At 43.2% G+C, this 20905-nt stretch overlaps 1 protein-coding gene across 1 annotated transcript in view; it reads left to right on the top strand.

Moving 5' to 3' along the window:
• CEP78 (centrosomal protein 78) overlaps positions 1 to 20478 on the top strand; it is a 46234-nt gene extending 25756 nt beyond the window's left edge. Inside the window, exons 9-16 of the mRNA XM_066604142.1 lie at positions 1977 to 2076; positions 5782 to 5914; positions 8148 to 8178; positions 10172 to 10318; positions 12246 to 12323; positions 13549 to 13715; positions 18013 to 18160; positions 19846 to 20478. Coding sequence (XP_066460239.1) covers positions 1977 to 2076; positions 5782 to 5914; positions 8148 to 8178; positions 10172 to 10318; positions 12246 to 12323; positions 13549 to 13715; positions 18013 to 18160; positions 19846 to 20361 — 1320 coding nt within the window. The 3' untranslated portion in view covers positions 20362 to 20478. The remainder of the gene's footprint in view (positions 1 to 1976; positions 2077 to 5781; positions 5915 to 8147; positions 8179 to 10171; positions 10319 to 12245; positions 12324 to 13548; positions 13716 to 18012; positions 18161 to 19845) is intronic.
• Positions 20479 to 20905: the final 427 nt, after the last annotated feature.

Raw genomic sequence — 20905 nt, 5'->3', positions numbered from 1 at the left:
TTGAGGCCTCTCCCACACAGGCGTTTGCGGAAACGCAGTGTTTTCAATGCTGCATTTACTGCGGTTTCAGCAGCATTGGCATGCATTTTTGTCAACATTTTTAAGCCAAGGATACTGGGAAAAGAAACAAATAAATACTCTCCTAGCTGGCGCCGTCGGGGTCCCCGACACTGCTCTCCGGAGCTCAATGCCGGCTGCCGGCCACTTGTCATGGACGACAAAGCATCTATTGCTTGTGACGGGGATTGAACTCCTCGCCACCAGCAAGAGATTGCTCTGATTGGCTGAGCCCGTTGAGTGTTAGCTGACTCAGCCAATCACAGCCAGCGCTGGATGCACCAATCACAGCCATTCTTTAAATGCCATGACAAAGTGGCCGGCAGCCTGCATGGAGCTCCGGAGAGCAGCGACGGGGACCTTGACGGCGGCAGCTAGGTAAGTATTGATTTTTATTTTTTTTTGTAGTGCAGCTAGCGCTTGCTTTTTAAAGCTGCCAAAAACGTGGTATCAAATTATGCCACGTTTTCAGCAGTGTGGAAACCGCTGCCCATTCATTTCAATTGGTGACGTAGGGCTGAAAACCGCCAAAGATAGAACAAGCATCGCTGTCAAAGCACAGCAGCGTTGAAGACGCTGTGTCTTGACGCTTGTCTGAACAGCCCCATTGAATTGAATGGGAGCGCTGTACAGCGTTTAGCGCAGCGCTGAAAAGACAACGCTAAACGCTGTAAAAAACCATCTGTGTGAGGGAGGCCTGACAATGTTGTGTTTGTAAAAAAAAAAAAAAAAAAAAGGAGCAGAATATGACTGTACATGTTTATCGAGGAGTCCGTCTTAGCTTTGTCCATCTTGCCAAGCTGAAAGTGATAGAAATTCTGAACTGTTTCAGAAATAACCTTTTGGATAAACTGCGTGTTCTACTCACACATGTATGACACCGTTCACAATTGCATTATCTATGTCATAGCATTTTAGTATTTTTAGAAAAATGACATTTTCTTCACGTTTCTTTCCTGACAAAGGGCCCTCACCAAATTAAGTACAGCTCTTCTCATTTCTTCAGACTGTAATAGTTGGGAGCATGAAATCCCCAAGATATAATGAACATTGTGTTGTTTTTGGATCCCTCCAGAGCTGTGATGGCTGGCTTTGCTTAAGAGAAAATGCATGCTTTTGTTTGGACTTTTGTAGGTTGATTATGTTACCGTTATCATCCTCTCTCATCAAACAAGGCAGAACAGGGGGGATTTATTCCTCTAGATCTTATATTCCCTAACCTGTGGGGATTTGGGAAAAGGATTCCTGTTACTCAAACTTACAATACGCAGCATGTTACTTGATACTATAAAAGGATATGACTGTTGAGTAGAAACTGTACAGGATCTTAGGGTTAATTGGGCCAATACTGCAACTGACCTGTTAAGCCAACTTTTCTATATCCGTTAATAAAGATTTTTTTTTTTAAGTGAGCCAGCCTACAGAACAGCTTTTTTAAATACATAATACAATTCTCTTAAGGTGTCTATAGACATTAGATGACAGTTGTCGGAACGCTGACCATCTAACGTTTATGGTTGGGTGTCTGGTTTGCCAGATTATCAGAAATCTGCTGAACTTTTTATTTTTTATTTATTTATTTTTTTTAATTTTTGGCAAAAATCTAACCAAGAGCTTTTTGAAACTCTCCCCCATGTTAATCACAGATCTTGTCATCAGTAAATAGTCACCGGGACTCTGTTCAAATCTCCATTGGAAATTGCTGAGCCATTGTAACATCTCCCATTTGTGTACCAAATGTCCCAGGGGAGCATTGCATAGACTTTTATGTCTCCTTACGCCTTCTAGGTGTTCTGCATAAGGATACATTTTTACTACTCCTGATCCAAAATTTATTTAAAAAATATTAGATTACATTTGGCACTTAGGACTTCCAGGAACAATTGCATTAATAACTGACATTCCTCTATTTTTAATAGTATAAGTGGTTTACCTCACCATCTTCAAAGGAAGCGTCAAATATGAAACGGTTGACAACATTTCGAAATGGACTGAAAGGAAAGAACTCAATCCGCATTGGTATGTACACCTTGTTAATGCATAGAATGATATGATTCTAGTCAGCCTAATCTAATACTCAGTTGCTTAAAGGGATATTTAATTTACAGCAAGTGATTACATATCACTATTATATACCATCACATGCTCAGTTTTAGTTGTGGGACCACAAGAGTCCGCACAGATCACAGCTAGAAAGGCTCCTTGGCCATTTTCTTTGTACAGAGCCGTTGTCTTCTAAGTGATGTACAGAGAACAATCGTTCCTGTGTAGGAAGAAAATCAGAAGGAACCTTTATTCCAATCAGAAGCAGTCTCAACGTCCATAACCCCTCCGATTAGAAAGTGTCCGTATATCCTAACGACCTGCTACCACTTTGGCAAACCAACGTCAAAAGATTTGTCCCACCATAGGGTGGGACTTGGGACCCCTGACTTTGTGATCAGTAGTGCTTCCAGAAGTGGGACCACAGAGATCACCTATTATATATTGTGTGCTATGGTATGACAACCCCTTTTAAAGAATGGTTGGTTGACTTCTATGCATGCATTATAATAAAACACATGTAGTCTTTCCTTTAATGTAGTATGACAGCTTAATGATTTTCATACCAAAAATGCAGGTAATGGCACTGAATGTAGCATGGTGGGATCATTGCTGTGTTTTCAGTTTGTTTATGGCTTTTTTATAGTTTGTATTTATGTTTTCTTTTATTTGCTTTCATATTTTCGCTCTAGTAATTTGGCGACATTCAGGTAAGGTAATAATAATTTAGTTACCCATTCCATATTTTCCCAACAATATCAATTGTATCCAGGAATCATTCCATTTCATTAGCAGGAGTAGAAGGGTGCTTTGCAGGAACCCCTGCTAATGTAGTCTAGTTTAGGAACAGAAAGTAAAACCCCCGTATTTCATCGGCCTCCTTCCCACACAATTTTATTGACGTGGATTCTGCACCTAAATCTGTTTCTTAAACCACTTCATTTTTACATGACATTGAATTCATGTCATGAAGACCACCTTTTTATTGCCTTTTAAAGAGGTCTTCCAGCTCTTCAAAAGTTGATGACCTATCCTAGCCACAGGGTAAGTCAATAGCTGAAAGGCAGGAGTCTGCCACTTCGGGCCCCCTCTGATCAGCTGTTTGAGGGGCCACTGTCACCCTACAAGAAACAGGAAACTGATAACATTTTACGTTGTAGAGTGGCCTGGAGTGGCATTGCAGGCATAGCTCCCATTGAACTGTTGTGTCTGCAATACCATGTCTGGCCACTTAATGTACAGAACTTGATTATAGACTGGTAGAGTTGCAAAGGACCTCCAGGGTCATCGGGTCCAACCCCCTACTCCATGGAGGATTTACTATATCACCCCAGACAGATATTTGTCCGGCCTTTGTTTGAACACTCCATTGAAGGAGAACTCCCCACCTCCTGTGGTAACCTGTTCCACTCATTGATCACCCTCACTGTCAGAATTTTTTTTTTTTAATATCTAATGTGTCTTTTGCCTTTCAGTTTCATCCCATTGCTTCTAGTCTTTCCTTGTACAAATGAGAATAGGGACTATCCCTCTGCACTGTGACAGCCCTTCAGATATTTGTAGACAGCTATTAAGTCTCCTCTCAGTCTTCTTTTTTTGCAAGCTAAACATTCCCAGATCCTTTAACCGGTCCTCATAGGACATGATTTGCAGACCGCTCACCATCTTGGTAACTGTTCTCTGAACTTGCTCCAGTTTGTTATTATTTTTTTAATTGGGGTGCCCAGAACTGGACACAGGATTCCAGATGAGGTCTGACTAAGGAAGAGTAGAGGGGGGTAATGACCTCACATGATCTTGACTCTATGCTTCTCTTAATAAATCCCAGAATTGTGTTTGCCTGTTTTGCTACTGCATCACACTTTTTGACTCCTGTTCATTTTTCGATCTTTTGGTATACCAAAATCTTTCTGATAAAGTTTTGGCTGCTCAGCTTGCGGAATTTCCAGGGATGAGGTGGGGTGTAATGCTCAGCAGAGGCTTCGAAGGGTCAGTTTTAACCATGTAACCATCCCCTTCTGTGCATCCCTGGATATGTGCGTGATTTTGTATGTATTCTTTTAATAAATATTCCTTTGTTAAACTCTCAGGTGCCTTTAACCCCTTCCCGCAACAGGACGTACCGGTACGTCCTGGGGATAGCACGAGATCACATATGATCCCGCGCTATCCCGCAGTGGGAGCCGGCTGTCAGTCATAGCCGGCGTCCCGCTGCAACAGCGGGGGGACATCAGAGATGTGTCCCCCGCTGTTAACCCCTTCCCTGCCGCGATCTAAGTAGATCGCTGCAGGGAAAGAGTTCACAGAGGGAGCGTGCTCCCTCTGTGTCTCCGGCCGGCTCTCGCGATGTCATCGCGAGAGCCCGGCCTGTCACCATGGCAACAGGACGCCAGACACTGGCGTCCTGTATTGCCTATGCCTATGCTCGCTGTATAAGCGATAAGGCGTGGCAGAGCAGTAGCTCTGCCATGCCTTATGACAGCGATCATAGGCAAAGTGCTGCAAGTCCCTCAAAGGGACTCAAATAGTGAAAAAAAAAAAGAAAAGAAAAATGTAAAAAAAAGAAAAATGTAAAAAAAAATGTTTAAAAAACCCTTTTTTAATGCTTTTTCTAATATTAGCATAAAAAAAGGTAAAAAAAAATTGAAACCCCACATATTGGGTATTGACGCGTCCGTAACGACGTGTACAAAAAGTTGAACACTCTTTTTATTTTGTACGGCAAAAAGCGTAACAAAAAACGCTAAAAAACAGAGGCAAAATGCTAACTTTTAGCATTTTGCCTCCCAAAAAATGCAATAAAAGTGATCAAAAAAAGCCGGACATTCCCCAAAATGGAACCAACAAAAACTACAGCTCGTCTCGCAAAAAATAAGCCCTCATACAGCTCCGTACATAGAAAAATAAAAAAGTTACAGGACTTTGAATGCAGCTATAGAGAAAAAAAAAAGATTTCCAAAAAAAAGGGTTTTTATTGCAAAAAGTGTAAAAACCTAAAAAAAAATAACAATTTTGGTATTGTTGTAACCGTATCGACCCACAGAAAAAATTTAGTGTGTCATGTATGCTGCATGATTAACGCTGTAAAAAAAAATAAAATCTATGGCAGAATTGATGTTTTCTCTCCCTGTTATCATAAAAAAAATAATAAAAGTTTTACGATATAGCCTATGTACCCAAAAGTGGCACCGATAAAAACTACAGCTCGCCACGCAAAAAGCAAGCCCTTATACGGCCGCGTCGACGGAAAAATAAAAAAGTTATGGCTTTTGAAAAATGGAGATGGAAAAATACCAAAAATCGCTTGGTCCTCACCGCCAAAATAGGCCATGTCATTAAGGGGTTAAGCTATTTAAAAAATCTACATATTAAGGTATAGAGTGTACTAAATAATGAATCAGTTGCTAGTTAAAAGTTGTCCCAGATATTTTTGCACTATACATCATGCCAGTTTGGACCCCCCTTGTCAGTACATGAAGGACTTAAGGCCTGTGCAGTACCTTTTAGTTATTTGTCATTCGTTGCATTATTTGAAATCAACTTGATGCATCTTCCCATATAACGCTACAATGTATGTTTTACAGTCCTTGTCTTTAAATATGTTCTAACTGTTGTGGAAAGTCTAAATTCTTTTTACACTAGATCAGAGAAATTCTTAGTTTTGTTCTATATTCCCCACAGGTTTGGCTGCTAAAAAGACATTTGTTTCTGGAAGAAAATGTACACCCAAGGAACTGTACGCTCCTGAACCAAAGACTCCAGGAGAGCAGGGTTTCCGTCCTTGGAGAACTGCGGAGAGAGCAGACAGACACCGGTACTATGTTTAAAAGGGGTGCCCATTACATAGACACTTGTAGGGCATTATCCGTAAAGAGTATTGCAGGCCCTAGAAAAAGGATTAGAGAGTGGCATGGACCTCAGGCAGTGCTACACGCACTTAATAAAGCAGTGGGTGTGTCTTACCTTCAGCTTGCAATGATTCATTCGAGAGTTATCCTGTGTATACCGTGTTTCCCCAAAAACAGGATCTACTGCAAAAATAAGCCCTAGGCTGATTTTTCAGGATTTACGGGGAGGATTGAAACACAAGCACTACCCCGGAAATAAGTCCTAGTTACATTACATAAAATAAAATAGGAATGTATTACCTAGCAGGCTCAGTTCAGGTCCTTCCCGTTGCTCTCCAAAGCTCTGAAGTGCTTCCCGCAGTTCTCGGTCACCCACACAAGATCCCTTCCATGAAGCAATGGCTCTGATTAGTTCATCGAGCACTGCATTGTTTAGCTGAGCAGCGCTAGAAGAACCAATCACAGCCATCACGTTGTGGAGGCGGGATTCATGAATTGACTGAGCCGTGGCTTAGCCGATTCATATATCCCGCCTCCACTAAGCTATAGCTGTGATTGGCTGAGTAGTGCTAGAAGAACCAATCACAGCTATAGCTTTGTGGAGGCGGGATATATCAATCGGCTGAATTGTAGCTCAGCTAATTCATATATCCCGCCTCCACGAAGCTTTAGCTATGATTGATTCATTGAGCGCTGCATTGATTGGCTGAGTAGTGCTAAAAGAACCGATCACAGCCATCGCTTCATAGAGGCAGGGTTTATGAATCGCGTAACCAGGAAGTCAACCTGTGTGGGTGGCCAAGGACTGCAGGAACCACATTGGGAATATGGAGAGAAGTGGGAAGGACCTGGACTGAGCCTGAGGTAAGTAAAATAAGACATTCCCCAAAAATAAGACCTAATGCATCTTTTGGGGCAAAATTTAATAAGACAGTGTCTTATTTTGGGGGAAACACGGTAGGTACCTTTTTCAATTCTTGTAGACAGGGAGATAAGCAACAGCAGGACAAGTGATAAGATAATTTGCATCAAACACCTTAGAGTCATAAACGACTTAAATGTTTCATTTATGTGACCTTGTCACGCCTGCTGTCTTGGGGGTCACACTAGACTCCAACCTCTCCTTTATCCCCCACATCCAATCCTTGGCCCGAACATGCCACCTGCACCTCAGGAACATTTCAAAAATCTGGCCATTTCTCACAATGGACACGCTAAAGACACTCAATGTCACCCTCCTCTATTCCCGGCTTGATTACTGCAACTCGCTGCTCATCGTCCTTCCTCGCACCAGATTCTGCCCTCTCCAATCCATATTAAATGCAGCAGCTAGACTCCTCTTCATATCCAGTCGCTTCTCAGACGCCTCTGCACTATGCCAGTCGCTGCACTGGTACCCATCCACTACAGAACTCAACTGAAACTCTATCACCTCATCCACAAAGCTCTCCATGGTGCCGTGCCGCAGGACATCGCTTCCCTCCAGCCTGCCCACTTCGATCAGCTAACACACTCAGACTTAACGCCCCTCTAATACGAACCTCTCATTCTTGCCTCCAGGACCTCTCCAGAGCAGAAGTGGCCCAAAACATCCAGACAACTTTAGACACGCCCTAAAAACACACCTCTTCTAAGAAGCATATCCAATCTCCTGATCTAATTGCCCATCCTCCACAGCATGCCCCCTGCCCCTCCCTATGGCTTCCCACATTTTCCACTTTGCCTACTGTGTATATCTCCTACCCCGGTACCTGCTGTATCACCCCTCACCCAGTTTGTTTCTTAAAAAAAACATGTAATTGTCATATTGTTTGTGTTCTCCATGCGCTTTGAAAGCGCTGCGGAATAAGTTGCCGCTATACAAATAAAAATGATTAGTATTGTCATTATTTAACGGATGGCTTATCGCTGAGATATGCTATCACTTTCTGATTGGTGCGGATTCAACTTCTGGAATCCCCACCGATTGAGATTGAAGGTTCTGCAGCGCTGCTTCAGCACTGGGAGCACTGCTGTGCAGGGACACCTTTTTTCCCAGTGGTCAGAGAGTGACGGCATATCTTAGCCATATGCCAACACCTTGTATTATAGTAATAACCCTTTAAATAACCTAGAATAGTTGCAGAAAACCCTAAAACTACTACTTGCTGGTCTTTTCTATTCTACCCTAATTTGTTGTGTTTTTTTCCTTTTTCCTAGAGAAATGTCCGCAGCCCCTACTCCTGAGCAGGTAATGCATTGGTTTGCATATGCTTGAGTAGCTTTATGTTTAAAGTGACGCTTCGATCCTGGAAAAACCAAGATGGCCGCACCGCTTCTCTGGTCACCTGATGCACGCTGCTCGTTAGTAGTGCATCAATAGTCTTGACACTACACTCTAGCGAATATTCAGGCGATAATCCCCCTGTGTGATGACCCCCTTGGTAATAATAGAGTAGATGTCCCTTTTTGTGCTGAAAATCCTTTTTAATGCTGAATTGGTTATTAAAACATCTCTTTAACTGATGGTAGCTGTCAAATGTTTTGAATTGTGGAACTAGTAAAAAATGTCATTGCACACATTACCTTGTTATCTGATGTACTTATCTGCCCCTTCAGTATGAAGTCCAAGTAGTGTCGTGTATTGCAGTCCATTGGGTAGCTTAAGCCGCTCTTCTATCTCATCTCCAGTGTAAAAACACAAGTTCATGACGGATCTCTTAAAACGTTTCTACTATCGTCATATCTTTCCGGAATTGCTGATAACATTGTGAAATGTTTTCCACTAGAGGGCAGCATCACTACACGGTGTACAATGTTTTGAAAGTATCTTGTGACCGTTTACACTTCTTTACATGTTCTTTTCTTATATAACGCCATCATATTCTGCAGCATTGTATTCGAAACATTCCCTCCCATCCGTTCACTTTCAATCTGATTTTAGTCTCCAAAAATTCACCAAAACGCAGAGCAAGCATTCTGCAAATTGCAATGAAAAGGGTTTTCCAGGAGTAAGCTTTTTTTTTTTTTTTATAGCTTTTATTGAGTGGGCCCGCTGCTTGGAATCCACATTGATCAGCTGATTGAAGTGCCAGCAGTGCTCGGGTAAGCACTGCTGCCATTTCAGTCCATACCAGTCACAATGCTGCATTTTTTTTCCCCCTGGTATTACAGCTCAGTCCCCTTCATTTCAATGGGAAGGAACGTCTCTCGTGCCATGAATGTGACGTCGCTGGCCTGAGAAGAGGTCGCTGAGCTTACTCAAGCCCCTGCCGTGGCCTCTTTAATCAAAGATCGACGTGGTTCCTAAGCGTCAGACCCCCACCAATATATTGATGACCTATCCTGACGATAGGTCATTAGTAGTTTAGTCCCGGAAAACCCCTTTAAAGCACTGACCCGCCACTGCCACGTGTGTATGTGTTTAAAAAATTATTTAGAGTGTTACGGTGTGTGTGTGTGTGTGTGTGTGTGTGTGTGTGTGTGTGTGTGTGTATATATATATATATATATATATATATATATATATATATATATATATATATATATATTCAATGTATCTCTCTAATGTGGATTCAGGATGTGAACCTGTTAATCTGCTCTAAAATGGTTACAGTATGCTTGTTTTAAGTTTCTTATAAACACAGAAGTAATACTGCACAACTTATGTTTATTTAGCGCATACCTGATCAGACAGTAATAATACCGCTGCGTATTATGGCTGCAACATCCAAACCCCGTCACCATAGCACCTTATTGGTATTCTAAATTTGGTTTTGTAGAACCAAAGTTCAGTTATTGCTGGCCTAGTATGGACCCTAAGGCCCCCTTACACAGGTGCTTTATACTACGATTAATCGTGGTAATCGCAGTACAACGCTCCCATTGTTTTCAGTTGGACCGCTCACACAGGCGCAGACAGCCGCTTGATCGCAGCGCTTGTCAATGAATGGCTGTGATTGGTGCATTGAGCGTTGACTCGTATTGGCTGAGCCAGCGCTCAAGAACCAATCAGTGCTGGAGAAGGGGTTTCTAACCCAGTTACCAGTAAGGCGTCATGTCCATGGGCATGCATGGATTCCCAGTGCAGAATCCCGCAGCAGATTCCAGCCGTGCCTGCAGCCACGAGGCAAAAAAAGACATACTCACCTGTCGGCTGCCGTGTGAATCTTCCCCGTCGCAACTGGATTTTTTCTTGTGATGAGTGGATATTCTGGGTTAACATCTGACATTTCTGTCATTAGAAGAGTACAACCATGAAAGTCTCTGTGGACAGCGAGAACTCCTCAGACAGTGATGGCTCGGAGATTTCATCAGACGTCATTATGCAGGAACCTGCCATGTGTGAAATTCTCGAGAAAAGCAGCGTGAAAAACTACAAGCGCTTACAGGTACCTGCAGATCACTGACGATGCTTTTGTAGTTATTTACTCTAATTGTTTAGAAATTAAAAATGAGATTACAATTATATCAGGTAATTCAGTTCACGCCGTCATGTGTTCAGTGCAGATTATAAAATGAGGGGAGTTACCTGATTGATTGTAACTGGTAACGTTTCTCTCTGCAACAGTTAATGAACCCAAATGAGAGTTGAATCAACTGTTTCTTTGTATTTATATAAGGGGATATCCATAAGCAGGTTCAAAAGGTACATTTTCCATATCCCTATGGATGCTTATTGTAAAAAAAAAAACACTGACATGTTGCAGCTTTAATTTTGACAACTGAGCCTTCTAGACTGACACTGTTCTATAGGGTGAGAACTACTCAGTAATAATCTCTTTATGACCACAGGGGCAGAATTACAATGAAAGGATTCTCTCTCTCTCCCTGCAGATGGGCGGGATTTCCCGCAGAATTTCCGCCCGTGCCCACTGCCATAGGAGTGCATGCATGCACGCAATGCTATGCACACAGCCGCGATTTGTCCGCGTGAAAACACACACGGAAAACAAATCGCGGCATGTTCTATTTCTGTGCGGGTCTCACAGAGGCCCGCAGAAAAATGTCAATAGAGACCCGCCGGCTCAGTTCCGTGCATGTGCCGGCACATCACAGGGAAAAGGAGACGCCGGGAATGGGTGAGCCGCAGGTCTCTGCAGGGGCACGGGTCTGCATCCCGCTGACTGTGTGTGTGTCTCTCTCTCTCTCTCTCTCTCATATCTATCTTATAACTCTCTCTCTCATCTATCTCTCTCTCTCCTCTATCTATCTGTGTCTCTCTCATATTTATCTCATTAACTATGTCTCTCTCTGATCTCTCTCTCTTTCTCTCTATCTTTCTCTCTCTCTCTCTCTCTCTCTGATATCTATTGCTCTCATATCTATCTCTCTCTCTGATATCTATCTCTCTGTGTCTCTCTCATATCTATCTCAAAACTATCTCTCTGATATCTATCTATCTCTCTCGCGCTCTCTCTCTGATATCTATCTATCATAAACACAACAGCTTCTCCCCTTTCTTGCACCATGACCTCTGCACATGTCACAGAGACTGTCTGGAACACTCTCCCATAGAAGTCAACGAGTCCTCTCCAGTCTACAGGTTCCTATTCAGGAAAGATGACAGCCCCTTATTTATCTAATAGAATATTGAATAAAAATATATACAATCCGAAAATTAATAACAAATTACAAAAGAAAGAATCTGTCAGTATTTGGTTTTAGGCCGCCTGCAGACGAGCGGGTCGGATCCGGCGGCGAGGATTCTCGCCGCAGGACCCGACCCCAGCGCCTGCAGGGAGGAGTGCATACTTACCCGCGCCCGGCGGCCCCGCCTCTTTCATGTGCTGGCTGCCGGGCAGCCGGCGCATGCGCAGACCGGAGTCGGCGGCCGGGTGAGTAACATTTCTGTGCTGGGCTCTGCGAGCCCCGCAAAGAAATAGGACATGCCGCGGTTTGTTTGCCGCGCGATATTTCGCGCGGCCAAACTGCGGCCGTCTGCATAGGAGTGCGTATTGTAATGCACTCCTATGCAGGCTTTCAGTGGCGGAAATCCCGCCGCGGGATTTCCGCCCGTGTGCAGGCGGCCTTAATTAGTAAAAATCTAGGTGATACATTCCCTTTCCTCTATAGTTGTGGACGGCACTGTAGTTTTGCCACCATTTTCTCTTAGTGTAGTGTTAATTCATTTAATGATTTGATCTGGCTTGCAGCTGTCCTAAATTGCAGTATGTCACGAAAGGTCATGTTCAAGTAGTGGATTTCCTTCTACAACTCAAGCACTTGACTCTGAGGAGTGCATTACTAATATACAAGCAATTTAATGACTGCTCTCAGTGTAACCACTGTCTAAAGCGTTATGTCTCTTGTTGACAGGTTGCACTGCAAGAATGCCAACTCAGGTTGGAGGAGGAAAGAAAAACAAGATTAAGAGCTGATGACAGGATAATGGAGGTAATCAAGTAATGTATTTAATCCAGTTAGAGCTTTAATCCCCATAAATAGAAGCTTTTATATGGAAACAATAAGGATACATGCACCGCGGTTTTACTTCTCTATCTCCTGTCATTATAAATAAAATGATAACGCATGAAAGATGATAAATTGAAATCCCTGTGCCATGCACTACCCACTTAAGCTTTGCACTAGGCGTAAAGGTGGTCATACGCCTTACATAGCTGTTGGCTGGGTGAGCATGTGCAACCTGCCCATACACATGCATGCTCAGTCAAGCAGGTTACTATAGTATGTTCTGAGAAAAGATTTAGTATAACTTGTACTTATTAATTTAAATCCCTGCTCATTCTGGCCTTAGGAATCCAATAGGTGGCCCTTTAAGTAACTGACTGCTGTCTGTGTATGCACACACATATAGGCCCAATGCTCACGGATGGATTATTGCAGTGGAATCCGCGATTTTCCACTCATGGGGAAGAACCGCAGCATGCTCTATTTTGTGCGGAAAATCTCACAGATGGCTTCCATTGCAGTCAATGGAAGCCGCCTGATCCGTGGCGATTCCAAAATGTCAATTTTCAAGCCACCGTGGATCCACGTCGTCGCCAGCGTGACGGCAGCGTCATGTCTTGCACTGTCGCGGATCAAGACAGGTGAGCATTGGGTCTCTGGCCGGCACTGGGTCTGATTCCACTGCGAGATTTCGCAGTCTGAATCCGACCTGGCAGTGGACATGAGGCTATAGGGAAGGCTATCATTCACTGAGTCGCTCCTCCCACTGGACTCCTAAGCCTTGAATTAGCAGAGATTTTAGTCAATGGCAGTCTGCACTGTAGTCTATACTGCACAGATTGTTTCTTTTACTCATGCAGAAAAAAAAGCAGTTCTTGTCGCAGGTTCCATGCCATATCCGCGTTAGGAGTTCCACATGTGGCATTGCCCATCGAAAAGAGCTAAAGTCACATGCGGATCTGCAAGTAAACATGAGCAATAGTTGTGGATTTCTGCCGCCGCTTTTAGAGGCAGAATCCATGCCAAGAATGTTGACATGGATTTTGCCATGTGAACATATCCTAAATGTAGTTGTAGTGGATGCAAAGTAGTTGGATAGTGCAGGATACAAATGAATTCCGTTGTTTCCATTCGTGGGGCAGCAGAATAAAATGCTATTAATTATTTCACAATAGAAATGTTACTATTTTAACCATGTTTTATATCCTAGCTGGAGGTTGAAAATACTCGTTTGCGACAAATCAATCAAACCTTTTCTGAGGCACTTGAAGCCCGAAATGTAACTTCTGTACTCCTTGAGGATGATGGTGTTCTTGACAGCATTGAAAAATCATTCAACAAATTCCACGCTTTCTTGGATCTTTTAAAAGACGCAGGGTAGGTGTAAATGAGCCGTAGGGGCCCAAATCAAATCAGTTCCTTTTTCTTTCCCCTTCAATTTATATGCTCATTTTCTTTTATTCGCTAGCAGCGCTTTCTTAAAAAATGCCATGGCGATCAAAATGGTCACAAATATGACAAAAAGAATTGTCATTCAGTGCACTGCATATAGATTAAGTGCCAACATACATATTCAGTGTTCTATGTAGGTAGAGATGAGCGAGCACACTCGGTAAAGGCAGTTACTCGAGCGAGCATCGCTCTTCTTGAGTAACTGCATACTCGTCCGAGCAAATGCGGGGGGGGGGAGTGAGAGATCTCTCTCTCCCCCCTTCTCCCCCCCCCTCCTTTCCCCCCTCTCTCTCTCCCCCCCTCCTTCCCCCCCCCTCTCCCCCCCTCCTTCCCCCCCCCTCTCCCCCCCTCCTTCCCCCCCCTCTCCCCCCCTCTTCCTCCCTCTCTCTCCCCCTCCCCCCTCTCCTCCCCTGCTCTCTCCCCCCCCCCCCTCCCCCCCTCCCCCTTCTCTCCCCCCCTCTCTAGATTAAGTGCCAACATACATATTCAGTGTTCTATGTAGGTAGAGATGAGCGAGCACACTCGGTAAAGGCAGTTACTCGAGCGAGCATCGCTCTTCTTGAGTAACTGCATACTCGTCCGAGCAAATGCGGCGAGTGGGGAGAGTGAGGTCTCGGTCTCTCTCTCTCTCTCTCTGTCTGTCTGTCTGTCTGTCTGTCTCTCTGTCTGCTTGTCTCTCTGTCTGTCTGTCTCTCTCTCCCCCCCACCCCCTGCATTTGGTATGTAGATATTTGAGTTACCTATAATGCACTGTGTTGGATTTATGTTGGCACAACCCCATTAATCTATATACACTGCACTATATATAGGATAGAAATGACATCCCTTGGCCTCTATGAGGGGAAATATGCAGTTCAGATAGACATTTGTTGTTTTCATATTTTGTCAGAGTTGTTTTATAATTGCCATAATAAAAAGTTATGTCTTATAATGGTGAATGATAGGGTGGATTAATAGGTGTATCGACTAATTTCACATTGGGGTTCAAATTTGTTCTAATCCTAACCACACCATGGGGTGAAACTATTTGTGCGTTACCAGTATATAGGCGGTGACTTATGATCAGTACTAGACGTGCTACAAAGTAACTCAATGTTCCATGTAGATTAGTCATTTCCCCACCTTATTAAGTTGTGACATTTCCCTAAGATATTTAGCTGATCAGTAGGGACCTCCATAGAGAGCCAGATCATAGGAAGCTAAGCCCCGTTGGCGTTCTCCCTGTACAACAGTACCGCTCACGACGTACAGTACAAAAAACTGAAATACAGTCCTTTTGAAATTAGTACAGGCTGAGCTGTAAGTGGTGCTATAGAGGGAGAACCTCTGAAGGCTCTTCTTTTAGGTTGGATACGCAGATTGATTAATATTTTATGACAAATCCCATCAATATTTATTTTTTACAGCACATGAATGTTCCGCAATGCTGTACGTTGTAGGGTTTTGTCCCCACTGGGGTTTACAATCACAATTTATCTAGTAGTGTGTTTTCTGAGTGTGGGAGAAAACCAGAGAACCCAGAGGAAACCCACACAAACGCTGGAAGAACATACAAACTCCATGCAGATGTTGTCTTTGGTCAGACTTGAGCCTGGGATGAAAGCGCTATAAGGCGGCAGTCCTAACCACTGAGCCACCGTGCTGCCTGTTGCATAACTCTGTTTCCTAACTATAAATTGGTGCTTGTAGGGATGGCCATTTGCGTTAGCTTAGAGTCATGTATGTTTATAGTTATTATACTTCATCATTCCAGCAGTATGTATACAAATTGTTCTACAGCCAGACTCCCAGGTTATTTTTTCCATCTTTACCAAGAAATCTAAATGAGGAAAAACGTTATTAATAATTCTACACACACGAGACATTAGATAATAGCGTCTGTTTAATCAGAAAGGCAAACCGGTTTGGTTTGTATCCTTTTATCGTGTTATGCTTTTTATATCATAAGGCATTTTTTTAAGCTTTAATGTAATTTTTCTGTGTAAAAAAAAAAAAAAAGGCAAATTGGTATTTGCGCAAAAAAAAAATTGCACATTTTTGGGGGTTTGCGCTGGCTTGCTGTGTTTTTGTTTTTTTAAAGTGGGGCTTGTCATGAGAGGGCGTGGCCTCCCTAGATTGACAGATTTTTGCATAATTTTTTTTTTGCTGGAAACTGGCAAAATTATACCAGAAATATGCAACAGGCCGGACCTGGCGTACGTTTCTGAGAAGGCGCACGGCAATGCAGGGAATGCACTGAATACATGAAGAGGTGTGCATCTCTCTATGTATTCAGTGCACCGTGGGAAATTGTACTAAGCTCAGCGTTGGAAATGCCGGGTTTAGTAAACTTTCCCCATAGTATCTCATCCTAAACATCCACCAGAGGACTGGTAATGCATTTTAAAATTAGAAGCAGAACATGGACAATGTTGAGGACTACATAGTGAGTGTTTGCTAGAGAGCGGTGCCAGGTAAGCTCTTGGCTGCAGCGTCTCCAGCCTACTGTTACTGTATTGTTTTGCACTAATTATAGCGTTCATTAACTCTGCTGGATAACGGGCCTGGTGGCCTGCTTACAGTGCATACCAGGTCTTGCGTGTAATCTGTTTAAATGAATGTTTGATGTCTCTAGTGGAAAGTGTTACTAATGCAAGATATAATCTTTTGAGAACATTGGCAAATATCTCTAGGATAGAAAAGCTTTGCGTGTAAACAAGATCTCCTAACTTAGATATTTCAAATTCCACGTATAATTTCCTATTCTCCCACTGCTTATGTTTATTAGTGCTGGAAAAGGTTGGAATGTTTTCCTTTTTATTTTTTCTCTATTTGAGTTTGTTTCAAGATCCGCGAATCTGATGCATATTTTTCTCAGTTTCATTACCTACAAATGAATCGAGTGGCACTTTTGCTTTTTGCTTCTCCATTCCTTTGCAGGTATATGTAAACATAAATAAATACTTGTATTGCTGTATACTGCTGAGCCTAGTGATTGGCTGCAGAGGTTACGAGGGTATGGGGTCACAGCATTGCTGCATTCTAGCAAACAAGGCCTGGAGCGGTAGAAGATCGAAGTGGCAAGTATAGCGTCTTTTGTGTTTAGCACATTTCCTGCATTTACCATAATATTTTTGTATCTCAGAGAACCCTTTTAAGCCTGATGGCTCCATACAACTACAGTGAATTTGTTATTACTAATTATTATACATGAGCCGTTTATGAAGGAGCTTTGGTCGGTGTTTGACTAATGGCAGCCTGTGGAGCCATTCAAGGTTCCGTCTGGACACCGTTTTCAGCATCTATATAGAGTCCTGGAACAGAACCCACATATAGGGGTGAAAATGCCATGTGTGTATAGCCTGAAGGCCCATTTAGACAATAAGATTATCTCTCAAAAGCCATCTTTCGAGTTGTCAAAGTTGGTGTCCCAGATAGCCCCATACATGTTCTATTGGTGGCTCAGTCAATTCATAAATCCCGCCTCCACAATGCAATGGCTGTTGATTGGCTGAGCAGCAGTCGAAGAACCAATAAACGTGGAGCTCAATGAACCAATGTGATGGTTGTGATTGGTTTATCAAACGCTGCATTGAGGTCAAAGAACCAATCACAGCCATCGCTTTCTGGAGGCAGGATTTATGAATCCCGTAACCAGGAAGTGACGTACATGATTCCGAGGACTTAGGGAACCGCGCCAGAGCTCTGGAGAGCAGCGGGAGGGACCTGGACCGAGCCTGCAAGGTAAGTATAATAAGACCGAGTGCCTCTTTTGGGGAAAACAATATAAGACAGGGTCTTCTTTTCAGGGAAACACAGTATGTACAGGCTTATTTTGCAGGGCATTTAAGGCTTGGTAATAATTACTATACACTCTAGCCTCTCTGTTATGGCTTTTATGTGATTTTTTTGCCACAGCATCACCGTTTGTTCTCCTGGCATCAGCGCTCACATCGTGGGCTCCATGATGTCAGAAGTACCAAACGGCGATGCTGCAGCCTCTGATTGACAGGTGGCACCTCACTGCTGCTGTGAACAGCAGAGCTGCAGCGCTGGATTACTGGGCCTGAGGACAGGTAAGTATTGCTTTATTTGTTATTTTCTGACAGCTGTACCCGCCGTTTACATTTTTTTAAAAAGTTGAAACTTTTTTGTTTTTGCTATGGTATAACTGAAACTTGGTCATCTTGCAGCACTTCATTTGCATCCAGACACGATAACCATTGAAATGTTTTGTTTTAAGGTTGGGGCAGCTTGCTGGTTTGGCTGGCATTGATCAGTCAGACTTTGCCATACCTGGGGATCCTCAATTGTCTTCTACAATAGGAAGAGCTCTACAACCTTCATCTGAGATATTCAATAACCTACAAAGAACTTTCTTAGTTGATCGGGTAATTATCTACTTAGTAGAGGCTGTTCTTGTAATTCTTATATTTTCACATAAATGTTTGCTTTTAATTGAAGCACAGCTAGTAGTATTTTACAATGCCTAGGTGATGGACTGAAGTTATTTTGTCATTTCGGATTTCATGTTGCAGATTTAGCAAATACAAACCTGCTACATACCAAATGAATGAAATTAATCGCATGTAACATCTTAAACGCCAAGTTAACATTTGCTGCATCTGTACATTGTATCTTACTTAAATAACAAAGATAGACCAACACCTCTGCAGCGCCACCTATTGGCTAGCAGCATTCCTTCAAATCAATGCTTTACCCTTTTTACAGGTCTGTAGAGCAATGATTGGGAATTTAAAACCAAGTCAGAATCTAAACACAGACAGCTGTTTCGGGGTGTTTGCCCCTCATCGGTGTACAGTAGGATCCTGGTTTGGCTAGTTAGGGGCCTGTGACGTTGATCGGTAGGGGTAATATCTCTTCTTATAGAGAGCACTAAGGATAATGTATAACTCCAAAATTGGTTCAAGATAAGTTAAAGGGGTTGTCCCGCGCCAAAACATTTTTGTTTTTTTTCAATAGCCCCCCCGTTCGGCGCGAGACAAACCCGATGCAGGGGTTTAAAAAAAAAAACCGGATAGTACTTACCTGAATCCCGGCGCTCCGGTGACTTCTTACTTACCTTGCGAAGATGGCCGCCGGGATCTTCACCCACGGTGGACCGCAGGTCTTCTCCCATGGTGCACCGTGGGCTCTGTGCGTTCCATTGCCGATTCCAGCCTCCTGATTGGCTGGAATCGGCACACGTGACGGGGCGGAGCTACGAGGAGCAGCTCTCCAGCACGAGCAGCCCCATTCAGAAGGGAGAAGACCGGACTGCGCAAGCGCGTCTAATCGGGAGATTAGACGCTGAAATTAGACGGCACCATGGAGACGAGGACGCCAGCAACGGAACAGGTAAGTGAATAACTTCTGTATGGCTCATAATTAATGCAAAATGTACATTACAAAGTGCATTAATATGGCCATACAGAAGTGTATAACCCCACTTGCTTTCGCGGGACAACCCCTTTAAGCATAGTTGATTGACTCGGCATTTATAGAGGCGGAGTTAATTCCTGAGTGTTTTTTTTTAATGATCAATGATTTAATAAACAAGATCTGTTAGGCTTCATTAATATTCATGAGTTTGATAACTGTTTTATACCTGTTTTTTTTACAGCTAAACTAAGGACTACATTAGAGATGAGGGAGTATACTCGCTAAGGCACATTACTCGAGCAAGTAGTGCTTTAGCGGAGTATCTCCCCGCTCGTCTCTAAAGATTCGGGGACCGGCGCGGGTGACAGGTGAGTTGCGTCGGGGAGCGGGAGGAGAGAGGGAGAGAGAGATCTCCACTCCATTCCTTACCGCCGGCCCCCGAATCTTTAGAGACGAGCGGGGAGATACTCGGCTAAGGCACTACTCGCTCGAGTAATGTGCCTTAGCGAGTATACTCGCTCATCTCTAGACTACATGCTTCCATTATTATTATTCTTATATATTTCTGTGCTTTTATATCCATTCCTTGTTTTGGCTGTAGAAAACGAATGTAAAATACTAACAAAATACACAGGTGTTTGGAACATTGGGTTCTTTTCCTCTGTCTTATGTTTAAATTTTGTGTTATTTTTAGGCTGACGGCAGAGATAAAGAAATTGCTCCCCCGGATTCCTTAGAGAGATCCTATACAGCCGATGCAACAAATAACCCTCCACCGTGTGCATCTGATGAAATTCATGCCACCAGTGAGAAGAGCAAAGGAGAAATAGGTCTTGATCTTTTTATAAAGGATGCAGCGGCATGTAGCAATAGCAAGTTTGCTTCTGAACAGAAAAGTACCAAAGATGCAGACGTTTTGAAAAAATCCAACCTGTCTAACAATAAAAGGTCTGGTAGTGAGTGCTCAGCATCACATTCCAGCACAAGTAGAAAAAGCCACGCCAGTAGTAATTCTAAGGAATCAGCTAGCGGTAAGCATCGAGAACACTCTTCAAAAAGAAGCCACTCAAAAGACACAAACGGAGCTCATCCCGATGACTTAAGAAATCAAAATAGTTACAAAACTTCCATTTTTTCAGATGCCAGTGTGGAATCAGAAATCCCAGATAACTTTGAGTCTGTAGGGAGTAAACATAGTGGGTCAAGTTAGAGGGCTCAGGACTAAAAATATGCCAAGCCACAAATGCGAAAGATTTAAAGCAATGCTATTATACAGAATTTGTAGTTAATACTAGAGATGAGCGAGTATACTCGCTAAGGCACATTACTCGAGCGAGTAGTGCCTTAACTGAGTATCTCCCCGCTCGTCTCTAAAGATTCGGGGGCCGGCGGGAAGCAGCTGGGGAGAGCGGGGAGGAACGGAGGGGAGATCTCTCTCTCTCCCCCCCGTTCCCCCCTGCTCCCCGCTGCAACTCTGCTGTCACTGGCGTCGGCCCCCGAATCTTTAGAGACGAGCGGGGAGATACTCGGCTAAGGCACTACTCGCTCGAGTAATGTGCCTTAGCGAGTATACTCGCTCATCTCTAGTTAATACATTATGAAATTGAATAAATACTAATTAATTTGTGTTACATTACCCCGTTCCCTGAAAATAAGACCTACCCTGATTTTTCAGGATTTTCAGGGAAGCTTGAAATAGAAGCCCTACCCCGAAAATGAGCCTTAGCTGCATTACATTGAAAAAAAGAATACAT

Source organism: Eleutherodactylus coqui, chromosome 5, assembly GCF_035609145.1.
Source record: "Eleutherodactylus coqui strain aEleCoq1 chromosome 5, aEleCoq1.hap1, whole genome shotgun sequence".
In the NCBI taxonomy this organism is placed as follows: Eukaryota; Metazoa; Chordata; class Amphibia; order Anura; family Eleutherodactylidae; genus Eleutherodactylus; species Eleutherodactylus coqui.
Note: the sequence above shows the minus strand (reverse complement) of the source record. Positions and strands in the feature narration are given on the sequence as shown.